Consider the following 27131-nt stretch of genomic DNA (forward strand, 5'->3'; position numbering starts at 1 on the left):
TTAAAATAAAGAATGCTGGGCACTGCAGGTCAAGAGTGTTGGAGCATTCTGCTAGAGCTGTTAGTGACATCCACCCTTACTTCCAGATAAACAATGTGCTTAAAACTGAGGGGTTTATTTTGGTCCATGTCTGCCCCCAAGCAGCATGCAGCCATTAATTTTCCAATAAATACCAGTGGCAGCATAAGGCAACAGAGCAGCCCCTCCCATTCTGGTATGAGCTGCCCATACAGCCACAGACAGTGGGGTGAAAAGCATCCATGAGCACTTGGCAATTTCCATTCTGTGCCACCTGTAAGAAGGAATGGAGCCAATCCTTCCACTAGGTAAGCTATGCAAAGTGAAAGCTGACCCAACTTTTAGCTCCAAGAAAATAACTATGGTTCTGCAGCCTGTTCCTGCATAATTTCAGGTGTCCACCACACCTACAATAGAAGTAAGCAGCAAGGAATAGAATGGCTTCCTCTGACCTGTGAGGGGTGATGTCAGCAATGCTGACATGTTACTTAACTTCCAGCTTTCTGTCAAACTCATTGGCCCAAGCTGCATCCCAAGTTCTGCCAACAGCTAACATTACAATATAGACAGACTTTGCTCCTCTACATGCAAAAGAAAAAAAATGTTTCCTCTCTTGGGAACAGTTTTTTGAAGATTCACCTTGAGAAATCACCTGTATCAGTAGTGCTGCTGAGCCAAGCTAATGACTCACTGCAATTGGAGCAAGTAGCTCTGGTTCATTTCTCAGCCAGCTCCTGATTTTTCTGTAGCTCTCTGGTGCTCATCAGACATCATTGTGCCAATTCCATTCACCAAACTGGCAGAAAATTATGGATGCAGAATAAAAGCTAATTGTTTTCTGCTACAACAGCAGTCGAATTGGCAGAGTGAAAGGTTTGCCAAGAGTCAGAGCTGAGGCAAGGGAGGGCACCAGACCACAGAGCCAGGAACAACAAAAGGGGAGAAGAAAATCAGGGCCCTTTTAGGCAGCACCAAACTTAGAAGAGTGCAGCTTTTCCATCAGCCAGCACTGCCAGGCCCGAGTGCCACAGAGGCATGCAATCAATCACACGCTCATTTCAGGGAACTACAACAGTCCTAACCAATGGAACCCAGCAACTATTTCATCTGCTGCAGCCTGTCTCCTTCAGAGCCTGTTGGTGCAGCTCTGATATTAATTCCTCCTTTTTCTACCCAGTAAGTAGAGTTAATTAAAATGTGATTAATATTGTCTTTGTAAAGATTAATTTAAAATAAAACTGTGTACATAGTGCATTACCACCTGCTAGTGTGGAAGCTAAATAGAAAGCTGTTCAGAGCGCAGCTCAATAATCTTTCACATTTTTAAACAGAGACCTATTAAAACACTGCATTCCTCAACAAAAAAATACTTCCTCTTGTAAACCCATAGCCAAAATTAAAAATTACATGATTCACATGTGAAATTAATCTCAATCTGGGAGTGATATTTTAATTAAACCACTGAACCAGCTGTGGATTTAGTAAAGCTTCAGTAGTTTAGCTTTTAAAGAGTCTAATTAACTAGCTTGCATAGGGGAACAGAACCTAATGAATCTTATTATTCATTCCAAACTGCAGTTTCACTTTACAAGATGTTAAAAATATCCTAGTGCTTATTTTGAATTGCTATAGATCTTATGAAACAAGGATCAAAATTTCTGTCAAGAATCAGACTTCACAAATCTTCTGGACACTAATGATACACAATACCATGGGAAATTTCCATGCTACTGGTACAGAAAGAAGCATCACAGGAAGAGCAACAGAGCCTGTGGTACTGGGGTCTGGAGAGATCTGAGCTCTCTTGGCCCTTGCACCCAGCTGATGTGATCCCACTTAACTTCTGGACTTGCACCTGGAGCAATGGCTGTACTGACATCCTCCTTCTACTTTAAAAAAAACATACATGGGATATCACAGTTCAGATCCAAGATCTTATGCAAATTGAAGTACTTGCTAAACCTTCCTAACATAAATCAAGTATGCTCAGATCCTACAGTAAATACTAGTCCTGATATTGATAAGATATGCATTTGGCAGCCTATTTTGTCTAATGGATATCAAAAAACAACTGCCAGGAACTCAATGAGCATTGAGAAAAAAATAGATACCTTATGAATTAAGCACATTAGAAAAGAAATGAAACTGGTAGCCTGATGACTGTCTCACTGTAGCTACCTAAAGCTGTTCTGAAAAGCAAATTTTAAATACTCTTCAAATGCTTGGAAACAACAAAGAAATGTAAATTTCTATTTAGAATTATATGAACCAGGATATGAATTTATATGTCAGTATCCATCAGTTCTTGAATTGATGGAAAAGGTTTTAAATGAATGTAGGCATATGATATCTGCTGCATTACAAATACTCTAATTAAATATAAAAGAACATGAGAAAGTGAGTGATATAGGAGGCAAGTCAGGAGAGAAAGCAGCATGACTGAGTGACTGGAAACCTCTTTGGCATACAGCAATATATTAGGGGTGAAACTAAACATTAACCATTGCCAGCAAATTTGTGAAGCCTTGCAAATTACCAGGTACTTTAAACAGCTTTGCAGAGATATGAATTTCAGGCAGAATCTGAAAAGACTGCTGCAGAAAGGTCAGCTGATTTATATGACTGACAACTGCAATGAACATATTCTGTGAACTGAAGCTGTATATTTGTGTTTTGGAAGGTTTCAGTGCTACAAGTCCTTGCAAACCCAGCATTTCACCATCATGTGCTTGAACCAAACTTTAAACTGAAAATAGTATAACAGTCTACAGCACAAAGAATAAAGTGGAATGCTCTTTTATTGTTGAAGGCCTCATTACTCACAGCCTAAAGATCAGCACTAATGTACCAATTCTATAGAATGCCATTTCTTGGCAAACATATACTAATTAGAACAAAAGCAAAAAATGTACTTGAACAAAAACACATGGCCCAGGACCAAAATGTCAGTGATTTGATTAATCTGACCATTAAGAAATGCTATGGTTTACCTTTTAATCGGGAGTCCCCTCCAAAGGCACCACATCCCCAGTTTCCTGTGGCTATTGCAGAGAGATGCTGAGGTGGAACGTTGGGTCGAGAGAAGCCACAGTAGGCCTGCATGCACACAAGGGTCACAGATGGATCTGAGAGGCAGCCTGCTGCAATACTTCCAAACAATAAAATGATAACAAAACCCAGCATTGTCTTCTAGCAATACCAAATTCAAACTACTTCAATACAGTCTTCCTTTAAATTCAACATCAATAACAAAAAATTAAGATGGGAAGACTTTTGCCTTCTTTGGACCCAAGTTAAAAATTAAGATACAGGTCCTGAGTCCCAGGCATTTCATCACAGCTACAGGAACCTCTTCAGGATAAAGACTTAAAATTTTTCTTAAATACCAATCAGTCCTCATAAAAAAACATCAGCCAAACCAACATATCTTATAAACATTGCAGTGATTTGCCATAGTTTATTTTTAAAATCCAAACCAAATCAATACACTGAAAATTGTAGGCAGATCATAAATTCACTGATATAGGTAATTAGAATTTTGTACTAAGGTATCAGTGAGGTTTACAAACTGTACTTAAATGTCTTTTTAGGGCTAATTTCATTACCAACCATGAAGAAACAAGCTGATGAATGTTACCTTAGTCAAGACGCTAAGGTTTCACAACTAATTTAAATTAGTCCTTCAGCATTGTACATCATTTCAAGGTATATATCCTTTCCAGCTGAGAATTAGGGCAGTGTGTTCCTATGTTTGAATTTATTTAAAATACATCCTATAATATTCTATACCCTCCATACTGCAGAAAGAAGGAGGGTTTAACAATAACAGCATTGAGCTCTTATATTCTACACCCAAGCTCAATGCATTTATAAATGCAGAATCACACTAAGGAAGCTCATCAGCACGTTTTGATCCCAAAAATTGGCCCACTAGCAGAGTATAACTGAATTAGCATTCCTGTACTCCACTGCCCAGTAAAAACAGCACTGCCTCTGCTAGAACAGGCCACACACCTCTCACTACCCAAGCCTTACACTGGCCATGCAAGGCTCTAATTCTGGCCCATTGACCTTGTTATTAACTTAGGAGAATCTGCTTTGTGAACTGGAGACTGATTCCAGACACAGCACGTCAGCAGATAAAATGTGTGCATGGGATAACAGCAAAGGCCTTGAAAAGTTAAGGTCCCACAACCACAAACAGCTCACTGGTGGCAATTACTAGTCCCTGTCAAAGTACAACCTTAAAAGCTGGGAAAAGACTGCTTTGGCTTCAACAAAAGAGCAGCAGCAAAACAAGAAGGAAAACAAGTGACAGAAAAACCTTGGGTATGCAGATGATAAAGCATCTGCCACAGCTTGGGAAAGCAACCCAATGTTCCCAAACATTACATTTGGGAATCCATGGCAGACACCAAGGATTGGAAAACATCTCAAATATCTTACTTAAGGAGTAGATGCCAAATTAGGGATAGCAGAGGACAGAAAAAAATTATGTCCACCACAGTTCCAGCTTCCCCTATCAAAGAGCTCTTCAGCCTGGGAACTTTGATGTGTGAGATTATCACGGACCACAGTCACTGCAAAATGCAGTTTTTACACAGCTGACTCAGAGCAGAGTCAAGGTCTGAGAACTTTGAATTAATAATGATAATGATTAATAATGTGCATGAATTATTGGTAGGAAGCATGCAAGTTTTGAATGTCAGCCCAGAAGCTTTGTTTAAAGGATTAAAACTGGCCTGCATTGTCAGTCTTCTTGGAGACTGTAAGCTCTGACTGGCATGAATGCACACATATGTGGTTACAACAGCCCTTACAGTTATTGTGAAAATAAAGGGGATTTATGAACAGCTGGATCCAATCTCAAGAAAACATCAACATAGGAAAAGGTAAACTCCCAGGCAGTATGTCAATACCCCAAGAGCAAAGAAGAAAGGTGGAAGAAAAGCAAGTGGGACCATATTTATGAACGGCCCCACCTTGACTGCACAGCTGAGTAGGATTCAACAGCACAAATCATAGGGAAAGAACTTAGACTCATAATTTAGAATCATAGAATAGCTTGAGTTGGAAGGGACCTCAAAGATTGCCTCATTCCAACCTGCCTGCCATGGGCTGGGATGCCATTCACTAGCTCAGGCTGTTCAGGGCCCCATCCAGCCTGGGACGGAACACTACCAGGGATGGGGCATCCACAGGCTCCCTTGGCAACGTGTTCCTGTGTCTCACCACCCTCACAGTAAGGAATTTCTTCCTAATACCTAATTTAAACCTGTCCTCTGTCAGTTTAAAACCACTGGCCCTTGTACTGTCACTATCTGCCCATATTAAAAGTCCCTCCCTGAAGCCTTCTCTTGTCCATGATGAACAACCCCAACTCTCACCCTTTGGAAGCAGGACGGGAAAGAATTAACAAGATGCATATCCAGGTTTCATTTATGTTTTTGAAAGTTGTATAAAATATACTTTTGAACATCAAAGGACAAGAAATACATTTGACAATCTTTTGCTTTAACATTGGACAGCAAATCCCTGTCATATGAGACACAACTAAGCAAGAACTTCCTTAGATGGAGACAGTAACATAAAAATATTTGAAAAAGGTCTATAAACATTAGACTGCAGGCTGTTGTAAGAAGTTACTGGCCTTGTTGAGCTCTCTTCTAATTTTATCTGGACCAAATTGATCAAGGAAACGTCTGAAATGAAATGCATCTATAGCAACAATTTCAGTGTAGCGTCGTTGCCATTCATCCCTAAAATTGGAGAGGGGAGAAAAGTAGATGACATTAGTTGTTTAATATCAGCCATATAACCCCAATTCAAAATGAGCAATTCCCTTCTCTGTTAGAAGCAGCTGAAAAGGTGAACTCAACAGACAATGGAACTTTTTCTTTGTGGGTTGGGAATGAAAGCAGCATCAGAAATGAGACAGGCTTCCCCATAAATTTAGAAATATCCCAGCTAGACTTTGAGCATGAACGTGAAACAAATCTAATTACACAGCACTATTTATCAAGTATGTAAGAACATTGCAAGGTCAGTATTTCTCCGTCTTCCTCCAACATTTAAATGAGAGTACACTGTGTATGTTTCTATACCAAATGAGTAATTTTCTGTATATACTCTAATGACATTGCTGGAGAAATAAATTCAAGAGCTCACAGCCTTCTACTCAGATTCATGGTATTGATTCTTATTTTACCACACATCAGCTGCACTGTGGCATCTGAGGTATCATTATCACACTTCTTGTGACATTGCAAACCATAGTTCAGTCAGTATCTTAGCAAAAATGTGCATTAAATACATGTATCTCTAAACTGTAAAACATGTTAATCTAAGAACCAACATAAGGGCAGGTACCACTTATTAGTATGGCATTACTAATGTGACACAACTTTCTTAGCTTGTTGGCTCTGCTGAAGAGAACCACATCAACCAAACATCCTATTAAGGCAAATGCTAGGAAAAACTTTTCAAATTTCTAACATTTCTTTCTTCCTTCACTTAAAATACTTAAGTGGAACTTTACCTAGGGGTCTTATCTTCGTGGCTCCTTGCCCAGCGGTAAGTCTCTGCATAGCCTGTGTACTCACTGTACTGCTCAGTACCTGAAACAAATTATTTTCCAGATTACATACAAAATATGTACTTTTTTTTTTTCACTTGGCAAATCTTTGATAGGAATCACTGCTTCTCCAAATGAACACACAGCTCTCAGAAGCAATGGGAAACAGAGAATTTGTATTTGCACCACAAATACAAGATTTCCTTGTAAAGCTCCCTTCCCACAGGTGATGAGCAGCGCCACCACAGAACATTACAAGTGCAGACCTACATATGCTGCCCAGTATATAATGAGAACTGGTCAGCACCAACAAACTACTTCTGTACAAGCACAAAGACCCAAAAAACCACAGTCTGGAATGTACTTGGCTGCTCTTGAAAAGGTCCAGAAGGGATCTTGGCAAGTATTAAAGGCTGTCAGAAAGCACCTCCTTAAGGTCACCAGTAATTTTAGCTACTGTGCTCTGCTATACCAAATCCTTTTCAAAGGTTTATCCCAAGACAGAGTGTATCTTAACTGAGAATAGGGATCATAACCTTTCTAAAAGGTTGCCTTTCACCTCATTTTATAGAGCTTCAGGACCTTGCTTCAAAACCAGGGCGTTGCACAAATGCTTCAGAGAAATACTCCTCAAGTAATGCCCCAGCAAAATCACAGCTTTTCCCCATTCTGAGCTCACAACCGCTGAGTTTCAGAAGCAATCACAGAATCCTAAGATGGGTTGGAAGGGACCCCCAAGGATCATGAGCCCAACTCTTCAGTGAACTCACGGCCTAGGCATTGTTGGCACCATGCTCTGAGCAGCTGAGCTGACTGGTTTGGAGCTTCATGCAGGTATAGTTTGGCACAATTACAAACAGTAAGAGTAAGAAGAGAACTGTATCACAAACCAAGCTGTGATACCAGCTATGTCTATAAATAGAACAGGAAGAAATAGGTTTTAAAGAATTGCAAGCTGACAGCACAAAACATCTGATTACTAAGACAAGAGTACTGCCTAACTAGTGCACAGATCAGCAATACCCTGAGAATACAAAGGTTTAAACTTAATCTGAGTTTTCCAATCTCTAAATAGAAATACAATTGAAGTTGAACAATCAAAAACATAAAACTATTAACTGTAAACCTCACTGACAAGAAAACTTCAATGTTTACCTCCAGTAGTCTCAAGCATGGGAAACAAGCAGTTAAAAACTGTTTACAATGATGCATATATGTCAAAATATTTTCCCCATTTACCCATATTAATTTTAACTGACAAGACTTATCAATGCTCATTTAATTCATCTGCCCTGCTACTCACTCATTATTTATTTAGTCTAGAACATTAATCATTCTGAAGGCACACAAATCTCACTTAAGGCTATTTTGAAAAGCTGCTATGCAAAATGAGTGAGATGGTAAGAGATTTCTCACTGAGTTCACTTCCAGATGATTAAAAAATCATCTGAAAAATGTGGATAACAAGATGTGCCTATGTATTCACACACATTCATGCCCTCAGACAAAAGACAACCACAAGCAGCTTCCATACTCTGAAATCAGCCTTCTAATTGAATTGCAGGCTATCAGCCCTCACTAAGACTTTTCCTGACATGAGTAAAATTCAGTTATCTCGATAGACTTGACAAAAGTGTCTAAGCACAGAGCAAGAAAAGACAGATAAGGGAAATATGTGACTCTTTTGAGAGCTCTCTTTAGAGGACAACCTAGCAAAACTTCCAGCTTGAAAAAGGAAGCATTTTCTTTGGTGTTTTAAGATGGGGAAAGAAAACTCTAGGTCATCGAGATATTGCACTAGGATGGATTAAATTATAAAGTATAAGGCTGATTTTTTCAAGGTTCATTGTTTTCATTAATTTTTATGGAAGTGTAGTGTCTGATGACAAAAGCACCAGAAACAAACAAACAAGCAAATACACCCATATACACACACATATCCACTAAAAGAAAAAAATCAATACTGGAGAAACTCAAGGAAATCACACAGACTCCAAAGTCACATCCCAGAAACCCAAAGTTAATGAAAATCAATGAGTTTTCATAAGTGAAGCCCTGGAAATTTGTCAGACAATTTTCACTGGCAATACTTCTGCCTGTGAATTACTGGGATACAAACTTCTGTTGCTGGGAGAACAGAAGCAGTATGGGATAAGCTAGATATGTTAATGTTTCTGGTGACTCTCTTTTCTTCCCATCAGAAAAAAAAAAAAAAGTAAAAGAAGGGAAACCATGAATAAGGTTCCACCACAACTTTAAAAACAAGCTACAAAACCTAGAATAGCCTACCTAAAGTCAAAAGAATGTATATATAAGTACCATTCAAAAATCTATCCTTTGTGAGACTTGTAAAAGTTACAGCATCAGACAAAAAGTGAAATTGCCAGCCAAGTGTCGGTGTTTATGGGACCTCACCAATTTAGACAGATTTGCAATTATTACTAAAAATAAATTTACCTTTCTCAGACTCCATAGTCTAGCTTTACATTTGCCTATATGTGTACAGCATTATGTTTCCAGGGATTGGGAAAAATCCCACCATAGTGCTCCTCTAGTATTTCTAATGAGCTAAAGTTATACCCCCGAAGAGGTAGGACCATGAGCACTAAACAAAAAGTACATGTGGAAATTGCAAGAGTTTAGTTGTATAGTGACCAAGATAAAGGCACATTTAGTGCCATAAGTGAGAGGAAGGTCCTTCTTTCCCTTTCAATCAGTCCTGCCAATCCTTATCTTGTACCACCATTAGTCTTTGGCTCTCCCAACACTGGCACAATCAGCCTGCTAAATCCAGCTGAAAACCAATTTTCCTCTCTGAGTAAATTTTCAGCCAAACCAATTATCTCATCTCATTTGCTGCCTGGCTAATGTGGTCAGAAGGCTCCAAAACTGCCCTGCTATGATGCAGTCCTGACTGGCCATTGATAGATCTGTAAGCAAACAAGGAACACAGCTTCATCTGCTCTTAACACTGCCTGAGGATGTGTGAGCTCAAACAGGAGGGGAAAAAAGAAAGAAAGAAAACATCTGAATGAAAACCACTCACACTTATTCACAGCTCTACCAGAAATGCAGCTGTAGGAATCTCTGGTGTTGCTGCTGACATTTCTGTAGGTAGATGTCTGTGTTGAAGAACTCCACTGTTTGCATGACCATTTTCATAGTCATTACAGCAGTGATCTTAACCAGATACTGGAAAATCACAACAAATTTAATTTATCTCCCAATTTCTTGGGCTCCACTGCAAATTTAAGCTACACAGCTCTACCCATTAGGCCGCTGAGTCAAGATGCATCACAAAGAATGTAATTTATCAAGAGGATCGTGACACAGAAGAGACTTGGCTAAGAACCAAGGTGGAAAAGCTCCAGGGATTAAATAAAAATGATGGAATGGATATTTCCATTAGAGAAGAACTCCATATCCTAAATACTAATTGAAAAACACTGGAAGATAAAATATCAAGAAAGATAAAACCTTGCTGCAGTAAATAAACATTCTCACCTTTATTTGTCCATGCCAAATCACCATTTTTGTTTGCAGGGAAATGGAAGGTCTTTCAAAACACTAATTTAGTGTTTCCTCCTAATCAGTTATTACCCAGACTGATAACTGTGCTCTGTTTTTCCCCTTCCCAAAAAAGTCTCTCCCAGAGGACAGTGCTTAAAATATGTTAATATAGTATCACATCCAAAATACAGAACAAAAGTCTCTGACTCTTCTCTTCTGACTCATTTTTTTAAATGTAATCACAAAAGCCAATTTATCAAAGACTTTTCACAGAAAGGGCATTAATTCTGGCAGAGTGGAAAAACAAAATAAAACACTGTCTTAAAAAGATTGCCAAGCATAAGTCTGAAAACAAAAGATACTCTGGCCAGTACAATCAATAACTCAGAACAGAGTAAGACCTGCAAGATTTAAGCTCAAATTTCTACTGTGTATGCATGTGAGAGAAAAGTGCTATTGATGGATTTTTCCAAGCAATGTGTTCCAATACCTAAAGAAACTCTTGACTTTTGAGACAGCTCAGGTAACTAAACCTAACATTTTTGCTACAGCAGACTGAAAAATAAACATAGTTTATTATAATTTCTAACCAGGGGATCTCTCTCAGTAAATATACTTTTCTTTATAGTTGCTCTTTAGTGTAAATAAAGTAGTATTATAGCATCATTTTATTTCTTCAATCATGAAAAATGCTCATTTATGTTTAGAACTGAGACATGCAGCATGACCTGGGCTGCTCCAGTTCTTAACAGTGACATTTGGTTTTTGATGCTGTTTTAATGCAATGGATAATTAAACAATCCAAGATCTCTAAGAGAGTGGGAAGCAAAAGAAAAAACCCTTTCAGCTAAGCTCTGGGCAGGCAGGACATCTTCACACACAACCCCTCAGCAACATACTGGAGAAGCAGGTTATTTCTGATATGATTAGGAACCCATAATTAACCTACAAGTAACATAAATACATATTTGAAACTTACAAGATCAAATCCTACAGAGGCAGTTCCCAGCCTTCTACCCTTTCCTAATGGATGCAGAATTTCTACTCTTCCTCTTCCTCCCCTTTTAGGTAATCAGAAGGTAGCTCCTCTTCTCAAGAGTGTTCAATCCCACTGATCACATCAAATGCTACAAATTTAGGAGAGGAACAAAAACTCCACATCCTTTAACATAAGGGAAGCAATATCAGCTAATAGCTGGAAATTGTGGCTGTTACCTATATTGCCCATCAGCATTCCTTAGCTCAAGACATCAAGTCCTCAAACACATTTACAAAGAATAAAATAAATTCTTCTGCTTGCTGTCTCTTTGTTTTTCTCCTTTCACAAAACATGTATGGAACAGCATCCCTTGTGGTGTTAGCTGGGATGAAGCAGGAGGCTCTTTGTCAAATGAGTATTAACTTTTTTCCCCCCTTATTTTTAATTCTTACAGCATTTAAACATACTAAACTTCATCTTGAAATGTATTTTGTACATATATAAAACCAGAACTTGATGTGAAACGTTTTCTGCAAAGACTAACCTGTGATGATAAGACATTCATTGTGATCCAAGACTTCAGTGATGAGCCTTGATACAATCAGTTCTGGATTGATTAAAAACCGAATTTCTTCTTGTACCAGTCCTGCCCCAGTCACACCACCTCCAACAAAACGGTTTGCAAAGTCAACCTACCAAAAACACATTCAGGAGAGTTAGGATAGGATAAGGAAGAAAAAAAAATCCTTTTGTTACCAAAGTAAATAAAATCCAAAATTTTAATTATTTTAATTATTTAATTATTGTGTTGAAATCTGCTGCTATCACTCAAAACCACAAGCAGAGAAACTGATTAACACGATCATGCCTCTCCCTTTTTTTCCATTTAACTTCTCAGAAAACTCAGAAAACAACAAATGAGACATTACAACGCAAAAAAACTTTGCATCTCAAACGTTCCAAATCCAAGTTGTGTGAGTTTCCCTTGAAGAAGCACATATTTCAGAATAAAACACATTTCAGTAGATGTGACAGATGAAAACAGCATTCTTTTTAGGGCCATTGAAACATCATTAGTTTGTCCTTTGGAAAGCATTCTGCCCCAGCTATGCACATGGAAGTATCTTTAGATTAGCAGTGCCCTTGTAATAGTTCTATACCTTAAAAAGCCTCTAACAAATTCTTCTTGCAATGTACTAACAATCTGTTATGAATTGTCCTTGAAATGCACTTGAATAAGGCAAATACTTTTGACTCTAAAGGTTTCTGTTTGAAATAGAGAAGCTCTGGACTATTTTTTGCTTCAACAGTACATATTTTGCAAATTACATTTTCATACAGACAACAGTTTTAAAAGGAGTTTGTTTATTCAATAAAGTAATTACTATTCACTCAAATTAACTGCCCATATAAATTTATAATTTTTAAAAGTTACTTCATCCTCCAAATTCTATTAGCTTCTTACTGATTTTTACTTAGGTAGCTGATGAGAGCACAGGTACAGGAGGGGGACAGAAGTTGCTGGGGTGCCATGAACATCTGTGTAGATTACAGACTAACCCAGGAGGCAGAGTCCAAAGCACACCAAGAGCTAGCCACTACAGCAGCATGTGTTCCTCTAGTCTATCCTGGAAATACCAACATACTTCAGTTGTTTGAGATTTGCTAAACTTGACTATGATTTTTTTTATATGAAAACCACTCAGATGTACAGAGCGCCAGGGTCCCAAAGCACTGTAACTGTGCTGGGCCCAGCCTTGACCCACACAAACACTCACCCTGTCCTGCACCTCACCTGTGGCACCTTGCCTCTGGGCCCAGCCCTGCTGATGTCCATGTGCTCACCAGACATCTCTCACTGTCCCTGGTGCCCTGACTCAGACTCATCACTCTGCCTTTGTCTGATGGCACAGCCACTCAGCAGGGGCTGTGGTTGGCACCATCCCTGCCCACTGAGGCTGGGTCACTGTGGACTCCTGCACTGTCCTGCCCTGCTCATCCTGCTCCCTGCTGGAGTGACTGCTCTGCTGTCAAATTATTGTAGAACTCCCATACCTTCTCAGTGATTTCTCAGGGGCAGCTCCTCAGAGCACTGACTCCTCCTTTTTCACAGTACAGACAACAAACTCCAGGTCCCTTCACAGCATAACCAACAAACTCCAACTCTCTTGACAGCACAACCACCTCACCCACTCTTTTGTAGCACTCGTCTTCTTATTGGACACAGCTGTGGCCTATTAAGGGCAGGCCTGCTCCTAATCTTTGGTAATTGGTACAGCTGCAACTCCTCAGGTGTGAGACTACCCTCTGCACTATTTTCTCAAATTCTATCCCTCCATACTGCTCCTCATCTGAGCAGAGGTACTTTGTTTGATAAGGTTTGAAATAGCCAAGAGGAAAATATCAGATCCTAGGTAATACCCCCTTATACAGGGTACAACACCAGAAAAATGGTTATTATTGAGCAATTGCTGAGTTCTTCATAATTTCAGCACACATTTAAGTGCCCCAGTTTCATAAAGTTATGAGACATTTTAAAGTCTGTGCAACGAGCATTGGAGAAAAGAATTCTTCTTGTCTCCTTCCTCCTCTTCCAATGCAGCACTTGTCCCTGGCTAAAAAAGTTCTAATTTTTACTTTTTTTTTGGTAAAAGAATTCTAGAAGGCAGACCTTTTTTTTTTTTTTCTTAAAGAAAAGCACAAAGCAAACAACTAATTTGAAAACTCAAATGTGTTCCTTCCTATAAATATGGACAGGACATCCTCCTTATGAATTTATTTTGCTGACTGTCTCCCAGACTGAAACAGTGGTGCTGGCAGCAGCAAGAAAGTCTCCTGGGTCACTGACCTGGTCACTGTCTGGGGCACAAGAATAACTTTTTTAAAATAAACTGAAACCCTTGACAAGTCATCAAGATCACAGCCTGAATCTTTTGTCTTGTCAATCTTTGATCCTGGCTTGAACCAGAAGACCTGAAGCTGTCCAGGACTTGTGATTTTCTGTCAGCCCTTTCTGTAACAGGTACATGTGCTACCTAGATGAGCTGGGGAACATTGACAGTACTGCCCACAGAATTAATTTTGATAGGTTTTTTTATGCTGCATAACATCTTGTCATTTAAGTCAATTGAGGACAAACAAGTAACTTTATTAAGCATATAGACTATAAAAGTATGACAAAAACACGAAATCCACATGAACTGTTATATGCACTTACCTGCAGCATACCTTGTCCATTGCTTTCAATGGTGCCTTCATAGGTGACATGCAATCTAGATAATTTTTTCTGAGATCTACCATTGAGGAAAAATATTGTACAGAAAGGATCATTTCAGAACCCCCACAAAAACCCATTCATTTTAAAACAAAATTCACCCAAACCCCAACTGCTTAAACACCTTGAACATAAGGTGGTTTAAAAAAAAAAAAACCCAATGGATTAAAAAAAAGTTTGCATCACAAACTTGAAGCAGAAACAATGTCATTTGTCAGTTTCCCCACCTTCTACCATAAAACCCCACATCTGAAGTTCTAAGTTTTTCTTGCTCCCCAGCAATGAAGCTATAATACTTGTGCTCATGCTGATCATCACCCTTAGTTCATTACATTACCTGTCATTTCTTAAATCAATAAATGACTGGTAATATAATCCCTCTCTTTTTTCTCCCCACTCAAACAACAGCATCAAAGATTTGTTTGTGTTTTAAAACTTCAACTAATACTTGTTTTCTTTACAGAAAAACATATGGGACAACTCAGGACACAAACTATTTGTGGCAATTCAGCCACTGCTCTCTATTTCTTTCTGGAACAGTCCATAGCAAAGATTGTTTTCAGTGGTACTTCTAGACCTGAATCAACTCCAAATGAATGACACTCAGTTATTGTGGACTTAGAAAACTTCTTACAGGATGTTTGACTTACCTCTCCCAGTCTGGAAACTCCTGGAGACACTGCCTTGTGAAGGTCACCAATCCCGTAGGTTCTACAGGCAAACCAACCCCAAAGGAAAATGTATTAAGTGTGGGAGCTTAGGCCTCAGATTATTTAAACTGGTAATCTTTGAAAATTACAAACATCGTTCTTGGTCAATACCAAGAGCTTAACTTTCCTCAAGAGTGACTCTGATTTTTCCCCTGACAGCCCACGCTCTAACTGAAGACAAGTAACATGAAGACCAAAATATTCTCTTCCCACTTTGCAGTTTGAGTATTTTAGTTTTTCCAGATCTAGGAAAAACTATTTCTTAAGTGATTTTCACTTTAACAACACTCAACACTACTAGAAAGACCCAGTAGTTGAAGTGAAATGTGCTGCGTTAGAGAAAAGGAGATTGTGAATCTTTAAAATCAACACTGTTCAGTGCTAGAGAGTATTCAAGCTATGGAGGGAGGAAGCAGCAGCTCATATTTCCAAGAAAGTCCAACTATGTCAATATGCATGCAGTGTTAGCAGATTCCAAATCAGGCAGTTTTTAACCCTGCCAAGATGCAAGTGAAATTCACTGTATTCCAACTGAGAAAAGACTCCTGCCCTTGAGGGAAAAGGAGGAGCTGTTGCTTATTTGCAGGAAGGATGCAGTATCATCTTTTCTCCTTATTTCACTCAAAAGAAGTTCAGTTTTGCAACAGAAAGAAAATATCAACCGTTTATTAGGTGATATCATCTCAATAAAATCTTTAATTAAGACTTGTTTCTCTGCTACAGTAAATCTACTTTGATTTATGAAAACATTGAGAATACTATGTAAAGCATAAATGCATCCTTCTAAAAAAGCCTTAAGTAGTCCTATGCTTTACTTTAAAATTTAGGTTAAAAAAAAGGTTATTTTCTCTGAAAAAAGTGCATAGCTTTCAAGCACAACAATCAAGTGCTCTTTCACAAGGGAATTCTGATATCATTTGTGGTATTCTGCAAATCAAGCATTCACCTTTTGAGCACAAAGTCTACAGTTTCCAGCATTCTTTTACAGAGAACTCTATTATTATTTACAATAAAAAGAGCTACAAAATTATTACAGTAACTTATAGAGCTAAGTTACTTCAGCCTTACTAATTCCTGGGACAAAAAAAAAGAATAAGAAATGGGGTATTTTAAAGGTACGATAGGAATTTTTAATTCAAGAGAAGAGCATTCAAGAATCTCATTAAATATTATTTAAAGTTATAATGTTCGGAAATCTAATATGGTAGTTTCATAAAGCATGTTCCCATCAGATTTCATATTCTCAGGGGCTCAGGGACAGCTGCATCAATTTCGGATTTGGTTTGCACAAAACCATTATAACTCAGGTATTAAAAAAAAGCTGGTACACTGTATCTCTTCTCAGTCCCACACACAGATCACAAGTTACTTTTACCTCAGAGATTTAGTTCTATTGATATTGCTTAAAGTCTGACAGCTGAAATAGGATATAGCTGCATTCATTTTGTGGTGAATTAAAATGATGAAGATGGTCTGGACCAAGTAAGAGGCTTTTTTATTTAGTAGTTTAAATCTGTCTTTCTTTTAAAACAAACCCTTCTGAGAAAGAATGAAGTTAATAGTAAAATGCTGACATGTAAAGAAAAAGTTCTTTTAAAAAAAGGCCATTGTAAGGGTATTGCTGCAGATCTGATGTGTGCTACTTCCAGTAAAATCTCTTTCTCCCCAAAAAGGCAACATATAAGCTATGGTAGTTATCACAAAAATAGATCTGTTTGTGAAAGCTTATGCAAATGTTCAAATCTGTGCTAATAACAGATCATCTGACAATGCATTAAATTTCCCAAGAGCAGGAGATATCTCATCTTCCTATCATTTGTTTTATTTGAACTGGGCAAACCTAAAAACAGCTTTGCTTTGGAATCATAGAAGGGAAAAACCTGAAATATCAAGACAAGCAGGGGAAAATCCCTCAGAACTCCAAACTATAATCAGAATACTAAATATGCATTCTGCAGGAAAAGTGAAGCTTGACTCAAAATCTTTAAGCCTGTGATTTTAATGGCTGCAATGGTGCCAAGTTCCCTCTACATCCTCACTTTGATGTGGTGATGGAAGTGGTTGCATATATTATTGGCATTATATATATATATATCTACACAATGATATACACACACATTTTTACACACACACACATATAAATATATTTCTGTATTTCACACACATCCTATATATATTTATATCTATTTATCAGAAAAAATAAAACAGAATGAGCTCTGGGCAAACAATTTACTTGCATGCATAATACACATGGTAAGAAGTGCCATTAGTATGAAAATCAGTGTACTTTCAAGCTGACTTTTGTTAAATACTTCCATCATGGCTGTGTAGCCATTTCTAAATTGAATGGGATTAAATTTATCATCTATCTGCTTTGCAGCTCAAAAAAAGAATAAAGGATATACTTTTTTCTGTGACTCTTCTAAAATAGCAGAAAAGGGTCTTAAGTTTCTCAGGCTTTCTTGGTGACCTCCCTTCAAACAACCTGAAAAACAGGAAATAAAAACAAACAATTAGATTTCAGGGACACAGTGCAGAACAATTAGTGCTACTTACTAATTGCAATTTGATTTTTTGTAATTAGTACGCACACATTTTATTAGCTTTGCATTTAAGTACTGTACTGTAGAAAGAACTCTCTAGACAGCCCCTCTGTAATTCAAGATCTTAGAAATAATGAGTTTATTGACTTGCTGTATTTCTGATGAAGACGCCAAGTGAATGCCTCTTTCATTTATACCAATCTTCTAATACCAAGAAATGCAATTTCAATAGGAACATTTGGAAAGCTACTAGTTTTATTTGCAGCAAATTGAAATGTTTAACAGGTCATTAAGTGACCAAGGGGTGAAAACACATATGTTGGGTACTCCAAATGTCCCCCTCCTTTCAGCTCAGTGAGTTGCTCAGAGGAATTAATGCAACCGTGCTGCTTTCAAGAGCTGCACTGCACCAGCAGCATTTCTAAAGAAAAGAACCTTCCCCCAACAGAAATGGCTCCATCCACTGGGCTGTGACAGCCATTCTAACAGACATTTGTAAAAAACCTAAGCATTAAAATGAAGGATCCTTTTTTTAGCCATTAAGTGAATGTATTCTTTTAAGGTTAGCTGAAATACTTTTACTGCATCATCTGTCTTCCAGCAACTTGAACATGCATTACTTAATTTCCCTTCCAGCAGAGTGACAAGGCATTGTTATTGGCAACACATAATGGAATTTATCTGGAAGGAAGAACAGCAGTGACTTCAGAAATAAAATCCTCTGAATAGGAAGTTTACTAAAAGATGTCTGATCCACTGAAAGCCCTGAGGATATAAGATTCCCCCACAAAAAACAGTCTAAGTAAAGCAATGACACAACATGATTCATTTGTTTCTGTGTAGTGGAATGACAATCTGCCTTTAAAACCAGAATGCTGAGAGGTGAATTGAACTAGATTCAGCAAGGAAGTGAACTGGATTTTTTTCAGCATTTAAAAATCCTTATGATGTATACAGGCTGAAGAGATCAATTCTGAAATCTCTATTAAGTCACAGAGGTTAATTTTATTATTATCACTTTATTCTCTGAACAGTGAATCAGGACTTTAGGAAGGAAAACTCCAGACTTTTACAGTCTATTCTAACATGGGCCTATATGCAAGTTCTATCAAGGCCTTGAGTTTGCACAGATAAAAAGGGGTTTATAAAAGGAATCAATGTGTGCATGTGTGTGCAGATGTTTCCTAAATTACCCCCAAGCTCTTATCTGGAAGTCTCAATTCATATCAAGTCTTTAAATTGCTTAATTTAAATGTCAGCCTGATCATGCCTTTACTAATTTTTATGCCTCTTCACATCAAAGTGACATCTTGCTTACATTGCAAACCCTCAGGAGAGAGTTCTTCATCACAAAAGGCAATATGTGATCCAGCACAAACAGCAGGCTGGGCAGGAAAGGTGCAGAACTATGGCTGAAGTAAGTCAGACCACTAAAATCAGTCATATTTGTGAATGCAACAGGAAAAGCAAGGGAAATTTACATGATTCAAAAAAGGCCTTGTCCTACCCCACTTAAATGAGGACATCACAAGGCAAATTTACAAACATTTTAACCTTGAACCTTATTTCTGAAATAATCAATTGGGCAACATAATGAAAATTTTCTTTTTGAAGCAAATGCTTTAAAGAATAGAGCTATATGAAGGCATCACTAAGATATTAAATAACATTATTCTTCAAGTGCTGCAACACAGTTCCTACTAAAAATCCACCCAAAAATCTAAGTGGAAACCACATCATTTCCTGACAGAACCACCTAGGGCCAAAACCCATTAATTTCAATTAAAGCACTCATCCAGATGAAGTGCACTGTAAATCAAACACAAAGCACTGCAAGTCCACTTTCAGGTGAAGTAATTAAAATCTTAGTGGCAACTGCATATGTAAGCTTTGTACAGGATGTTCCCACTGCCATGCAGTAACTTCAATTTATCAGCTACAGGAGCTGAGAGAGCCTCCAGGACTGATCACCAAATTCATCTCTGGCTCTCCAGCACTCCAGGGGAGTAGCAATGCTAATCAAACAGAAAACCTCCCCAGAGATACATTCAGGCCAGAGATTTGAAAACATAAGAAAGTAGATGTGTGAACTTTGTGTTTATGACTTTGTGGATTGTTAAAGTCATTGTGGCTAAATGAAAAATCTTTCCTAGGAAATATTCAGACATTTAATTGTTCTGAAGAGAAATACAATATATGAGAAATAAAATACTAAAAATAGTAAGAACTGATATTGAATGAATGCTAAGTGAAGCAAGCATACAGTAAAAAATATGCTTACTTCACTTAGGAACTGCCAGCAACCATACAGTAAAGCTACAAGGCAACAGTTCATAACATTTCAACAATTATTACAAAAACATGTATGAGCATTATCCAAAAAATTTTAGGGTGGAAAAAGAAGCACTGTAAAAGTGCAATCAATATTCTGGTTTTTGCAGTCTTGACTGTCAATTCAAAATTGTCATATTTGCAACCAACATTTCCACCTTCTAAAGCTGGAGTCAAAAGCTCCAAAGAACCTACTCCCAACTCCTTCCTTGCAAGTTTAAGGTAGACTGTAAACTTGCAAAGAACTTCAAAGGGTGCATTGAAAATAACACAAGAGAAAAATTATTTAAGAACATTAAGAGCTTCACAAATGTGACCTTGGTTTGCATAGAGTTTACTGGGGAGAATTTAAATCTGCTTAAGTAAACAGTTCCCAAATACACTGTTTCTGAATAAGGTAAAATTAAAATGCAGTATTTACCTGTAAAATTTAATTTCTAGGAATTAAATTGCTGCCCTGATGTTACTCTAAGAACTGGCTCCAGCAGGAGTCATTACAATCACGTGATTTAATCTCCCACTTCCATAATTTCCTAATGATATTTCCATACCCAGGCTGGGCTTCCTTTGAATGTTTCTTTTCAAAGAGAATAATCATGTCTTTACATTGAAGTTGGAACCTACTGTAAGACCCAGAAAGGTGTACACACTGTAACAGTATGCAAAAATTTGCAGTATGGATCATACCTCAAATAATAATTCCCATTCATAAATCCATGGCATTCCATGGGTACTCTTTGCAGAGTGTGGGTACACTATTTTGTACTTGTGATCCCTACAATTAACCATGTGTACTGTTTCCTCCACTACCCATAGCCACTAAAAAGCATCTTTACTACTGGACTTAAAGGAACTTTAAGTTGTTTGTTTATTTTGTTTTTCCTTATATTTTAGTGTGATCTCACTAAAGATAACAGACCATCTGAACAACTACAAAACATTTAACTAAAACCTGATGTTCTCCTACAAATAGAAGCCAAAGAAGGACTTACACAGAAGTCATATGGATAGATGAATTTCACCCAGTAAAGGGACTGAGCAGGGGGAAGGATGGACAGTTAAGGCAGAAATTAAAATACTGGAAAGATGTTTCCTTCCACCTCAAGAACACAGCTAATCACTAAATGGTTTTAGTCTAAGGCACTGGATGACAAAATGTTTGGAAAAGTGAATAAACCAAATATCTTATTTTTTCTATGTTGTTCCATTTCAAGCCTATGCTTACCTGATGTATATATACATCAGGTGGAAATCACATACTTGAAGTATGTTCCTGTCAAACTTTAGTGCCCTCCATATGATTGAGGGCTATTCTGATTAAGTGGCTGAGCATCCTCAATAGGAACCACTGAAATTTCAGGTTGATACACAGCACCTCAAAGGAAAAACTAATATAGTGTTGAATGGTTCAATAGCCTCATCATTTAGGACTGCATTAGTTGCACTGGGGAGCACATAAGAAGCATCTCTTCCATCTTTCTCCTTCAATTCCCAACCTCTTGGAATAAAAAAAAAGTGTAGTTCCAGGAACACACAAGAAATACAAAATTCTCTTTTTCAAAACCAGTTTCATATTTCGAGTGAAGTATTTTTTGAGCTTTGACTTCTAATACTAACACAGCTTATCAAAACAGTTTCAAAAGGATTCTCTCTCATTATGATTTGACATTTTTGATCCAATTGTGCTCAAGGCAACCTTAGTCACATCCACATTAAGGACTGCCTATAGATATTAGTGTATCAAAGGTCAAGCAAAGCTGTGTGCATTAATGTGCACAGAGAGAGGGCTCACCATGTGAGATTTGGAATGTGTCTACAATTATGTGTGCTTATCACACTATTGCATGGGACAGACAATCTCACTCTCTAAATATATGAAAGCAAACCTGATTACCATATAGGAATAACTGAAATTACATTAATTACCCATATCCTTTGCTTCAAGTGTTTTCTGACAATGCTGTTTGTTGATTATTTATTATTTATTTATTATTCCCCCCATACAGAAATATATATCTGCCTTTTAAAATGGAGTTTTAAATCTCTAAAGCCTCACTTCAGTGAATAAGATAAGAGATAGGACCAGTCAAGGACTTTTCATGAAGAATGGAGCTGCAACAAGTGTTTCATCGCTATAATTCATGCTTCTCTTCCCAAGGGAAACAAACTACACAATATTTTGGGAACAGCAATACCCCAGAGACCCACTCTGGTCTCCAAAGTACCCCAGGGGGTGTGCAAGACAATCCACTAGGCTGCAGGAATAATATATTTTTGTCCCATTCATTAAATAAAAAAACATTTTGAAGTAGTGGTTATTTCATCTTTATCTCATCCTTTCTAATTTTTTTCATGTTTTATAATGCAATATATTAGTAAAATAGCACATGTATGTAACTCTTAAGTAAATAAATACAAATACATTGGGGTGTATAAATATATATATTTTTTTACATATATAGTATAAACACAATACATTGCTCAAAAATGTTTTACTGATAAGTATGTGTGATCAAAAATGTTTGGAGACCATAGCCCTAAATAGTTTTAAATACTAATACCTAAACATCAGTTAGATAATGCAAGATGAAGAAACCTTAGCAAATTCAAAATGGGACATTCTTATATCCAATATAAAATATAAACCCTTACTAGAAAGTCCTGCAGTCACTAAAAATATTTGAAGTGATAATTAGAAGGAAAACAATTCAGTATATTACAGCTTTATTTTATGCAATTTGGACTTAATGGGAATCAAAAGCAGAATAATCCAAATAAGAAATTCCTTCCAGAGAGATGAAAGGCAGGCAAACTGCCCATCCCTCTGACAAAACAAAAGGAAATGCCACTGTCCACATCTTGCATTTCCGGATAGAAAAACAGAGCACAACCTCCCACAAGTCAGGTACAGCAACCTCAGTTCTTTTCTGGTGCCCAGTGTGTGCCTCTTCCACTCAGCATGAATTCTATCTGTCTGCATTAAAGCTGCCTTCCTGCTCTGGGCTTATAAAGGACATCATTCTAGAGTTCTCTAATTTCCTTCATAGCAAGCAGGAGAAAAACAAAACATTCAATATTTCAACCTCATGGGCAATTTCTTATTTACTGTGATATGTTATAGGTACAAACTGTCATCATCTGAGAAGTTATTTAAGAACATTGCACTATTCAATAACCTTATGTTGAATTAAATTTGATCTGTAGATAAATAATGACTTTTAAGATGTGTGTAAACAAAAAAAAAATGGAGCAATGTAATTTTGTTGGGAAATCTAAATACAAAAAACTATCTTTCATCTCAGACACTCACATATACTCACACATCTCTTCTCTGTGCTTTTCATTTTGTTGTTCTGTTTATTGTGGCAAGCAACTTGGTGCATTGTAAATCTGTTTTAACAAAAGGTTTTGGTGATTTATGAGTCTTAAAATGCATCAAGTTGATATCTGACCCTGATTAAATGATAAGATGCTAACTGCAAGGACTCAACCTCAGAGAACAGTGGGGTGAAATGTTTTACCCTGGGGAATCTAAAACAAGGGACAACCAACAGCATGGTACAACTAAGTTCTGGACTACATGACTATATTTACTAAGCTAAAAAACCTTCAGATTCAGTACTGTTTTAATCACTATAGCAAAGCAATTATGCCAGATTCATAAAAATAGTCTCCTTTTGAAGTTGACTATTTAAAGAGTGTTTCCATGTTTACCAAATAGAAATGTGGATTTAAATTTTTTTACAGAAAATTATACTCAACCTAAAGTAATCCACCCAAGGCTAATCAGTTCCCATGCCCAAAGTAGGCATAACAGAATGAATTTTGTAGGATCAGTGTCCTTTAACTCAGAAAACCTAGAACCCCTTATCAGAGGAGCAATACATCTCAGTCCAAAACAAGCTCTCTCAAAGTCATTAGATAATCTATGCCCAAGAGAATATTCATTAGTGTTATGAAATTGATGTTGTTTATGGAGAGATAATTGCATTACTGGTAAATTAGATTTCAATTCTCCTGCATAAATGTACCATACAGTTTCCCATTTCCTTTCATATATTATACATTCCATAAAAGAAATATATCTTAACTAGTGTGTTTTTCTCCTCATTTCCAATCACTTGAAATTACTTTAAAGGTTTGTTTGATAAAGATGAAGAAATTCAGTCCCAGTGGAATACTGGTGGTTTCAGACCAGAGCATGCACTAATATATGTGCCAGAAGATCTACCAGGCTCATGCTGTTAGACTTTCCTGCCCTCAGTTATGAATTCAAGCCCAATATTGCATCTTCACTTTAACCACAGAGTTTTTGAACAAAGAAAATGAAGAGTTCTTCTCACTTGACACAACAGCTAAAACAGATCTGTAGCAGGTCAAAGACACAGCAGGAGCAAAGCAGGTCCTTGGCAAACCTGTGTCATTTCCAGAACACTGATTCAATATTGCAGACATTTTTCCTCACATTTTGCTTTCCCATATAACCAAACTAGACAGTTTCCTAAATTACCAAATTCTATAGTGTCTATAGTAATTAGAACCATCACCACAATCAACTATTTTAAACTCTGCAACCAACATCATAATGTAGACAGTCAATGCAATTCAGGCTCTACATTCAACCAGAATGCAACTTCCAAGAAAAACACATCAATAAGGTAAATAAAATGGCCAATTCAATTCTTTCTTTCTTTTGTGATGGGTTATTTTGGAATAAAACTGCCCAATCTAATGCCATCACATGTATTATAGTAGTGTTTTTAAAAAGAAAAATTGAACAGTCTGAATTTAGCTTGATATTTTGAACAGAAGCAATATTTTATGCTATTTAGTAAGATCTAATGTTTGGCCACTGAATGGATGCCATTCTACCTACTCAAATTCATAAATATTAAAGCTCTTAAACTATTATTTCCTTTTTATCAACTACATTTGAAATGAATTATCTTATGAATGACTTAAGATTAATAACAGGCTCATCCCTGCCAACCAAAAAAGGGAAGAATTCAATTAAATTACTGAGTATTTAATTATACACAGGTGACTTTCAGTCTGTAGCAAGATAAGGAATCACAATGGACAGTCAGTGTCAACACACATCATTAAACCAAGTGCTTCTGTGTCAAAAGAGGAATGGCCACATTGATTCTCCTCTCATTAGGCAAGACTAACAGCAGGAGAGAAGTAAAGCATGGATGATGTGTGTTAATGCTAACACATACAACAGCCTTCCTCCCAATCAGCTACACTCATGTCTCTATGAGCCTTACATTTTAAACTATCTTGCAGTGACTGTCTTGTTTTGTCAAACAGATTTGTACCTTGGGAGGAGTAGGGGTAGAACTTACATTATCATAGTTAACAGCACATAAAAACCTAAAGCAGGGAGAAGACTGGGAGGAACAATGGAACATATCAGCATTTAAATGTAAAAATCATAACTATTTTATAGTGTATAAAAAGATACTAATATTTAAGTCTGCATAAAGTGACCTGACAAAAGACTGTGGTGTAAAACAAAAACCACAAGAAAATGTACACAATTATGTTTCTAGCTTAGAAGTGGCAAATTTCCATTTTTCAGTCTCAGAGATTTGAGGGGAGGAGTGGGAGCCTTTTCTATGAATGTAGACAGGTCATGGATAAAGGAATGGAGGAACATCACCTTTTCTAAAGAAAAGCCCCTCAAATGCTAGCATCCATGCACTCAGTAGTTTGGCTTTGTTAGGGAACAACAGCAGATTATTTCTGATACCTTAAGAACAAAGTCATTCACTCACAGTCACGTAGCAAATGAATTATGCTGAGGAAAGAACTAAGTCTGAAAAAAGCAACAGACCATAATACTGTGGGGACAAAAGGTTGATGTGTGAACAATCTGTTATGCCCATCCCTAAGCAGACAGAGCAGAGCAGCAGCCTCCAAAGCCTTTACATCAAAACATTTTTATAAGCAGGAAAAAAAGTCCCAAATATTTAACTTCAGTCATTGCCTACTGCCTTTTCAGTATATCCAGCTTCCCAAAATGCTTTTTTTAAGAAGCTGAAAACACACACTGCAGTGAACCAAATCCTGTCATCTTTACAAGTCTGAAACAATAACTGAAAACATGACTGCTCACTCTGTCCTTGCTACTGAAGAATAACTTTGCAGGGCAGGAAAATACAGGGTTGACAGGAAGGAAAAAGCCCATAAGATACTATGTATCCTCCTTCTCCTCTCTCATTTTAGATTTTAACTAAGTCAGGTTATATGCAGTAGCAGAAAACTTGTAGTACATCTTGTAGTACTCTCTCCAGAATTCTTCCTTTTGCTTTTAGCCTACCAGTCTCCCACTCTCACCAACACATTTTCTCAAATTGTATCCACTGCCTGCCACACTTTGTATTTTATTTCACTAATCTGCTTATTATCAAATTCAAAATACTGGGGGTGTAGGAGTGTGGATTTGGTGCAACAAATGGTTAAATAAAAAAAGGGAATGGAAAAGAAACTGTACTTATCTAACAAATGCACAAATTGGCAAACACTGAGGAAGAGACACTTTTAATCCTCAATAACCAGAGGACATTGGCTTCCCTTCTTTCTCCAGTTTGGCAACAATATTGTTGTTCTTGCACAAATAAAAATGGTTTTCTCCCCTATGTGACTTGAAGCTGGGCATTGCCTCATGCATAGTGCAAAAGGAAAGCCTGAAGGTTGTTTGCTCTATTCCCCTCCTAAATAACTTTGTGGGACCTTACCATGATAGCACCAGGCAGCCAAGTCAGAAAACAATGCTGGACTGACTGGAACAGAGCAGAAAATTCTGAATGCTTGATACTTTGTACTGGTCATTCTTTGAGTCCACAGCAAGAAAATATTTACCTAATAATTTATCAGGGTTTTTTATTTAGAAGTAGTTTGCAATATTATGTCCTGAGTCAACCACAAGTAGTGCATTCTAATACTATCACCTTACATTGCTCTGCAATTTTCATAGAGGAGCATATGAATTTACTCTGGTTATTTAACAGCACTTTATTCTATAGTTGGTAAGAAATTACCCAACTTGAAAAATTTAACTGCTTGCTTTATAAAATGCTTAAATCGCAACAAAAACCAGCAGCTTAAAGTCCTTTAAAAATACCACAAAATACAGCCAGAAGTGTGCAGTCAAAGAGAACTCCTTCCAGACCTTTCACTCTCCTCT

The 27131-nt window shown here is 37.3% G+C and overlaps 1 protein-coding gene across 2 annotated transcripts in view; it reads right to left on the reverse strand.

Moving 5' to 3' along the window:
* The window catches only part of PARG (poly(ADP-ribose) glycohydrolase), a 61773-nt gene that overhangs the window by 4455 nt on the left and 30187 nt on the right, over positions 1-27131 (reverse strand). For both annotated transcript variants that reach the window (XM_063163939.1, XM_063163938.1), the window contains exons 10-16: positions 17471-17550; positions 15006-15066; positions 14299-14374; positions 11626-11773; positions 6557-6635; positions 5669-5777; positions 3009-3114 (exon numbers count right to left, since the gene is read on the reverse strand). In XM_063163939.1, the coding sequence (XP_063020009.1) occupies positions 3009-3114; positions 5669-5777; positions 6557-6635; positions 11626-11773; positions 14299-14374; positions 15006-15066; positions 17471-17550 (659 nt within the window). The remainder of the gene's footprint in view (positions 1-3008; positions 3115-5668; positions 5778-6556; positions 6636-11625; positions 11774-14298; positions 14375-15005; positions 15067-17470; positions 17551-27131) is intronic.

Source organism: Melospiza melodia, chromosome 9 (genome assembly GCF_035770615.1).
Source record: "Melospiza melodia melodia isolate bMelMel2 chromosome 9, bMelMel2.pri, whole genome shotgun sequence".
Taxonomy (NCBI): Eukaryota; Metazoa; Chordata; class Aves; order Passeriformes; family Passerellidae; genus Melospiza; species Melospiza melodia.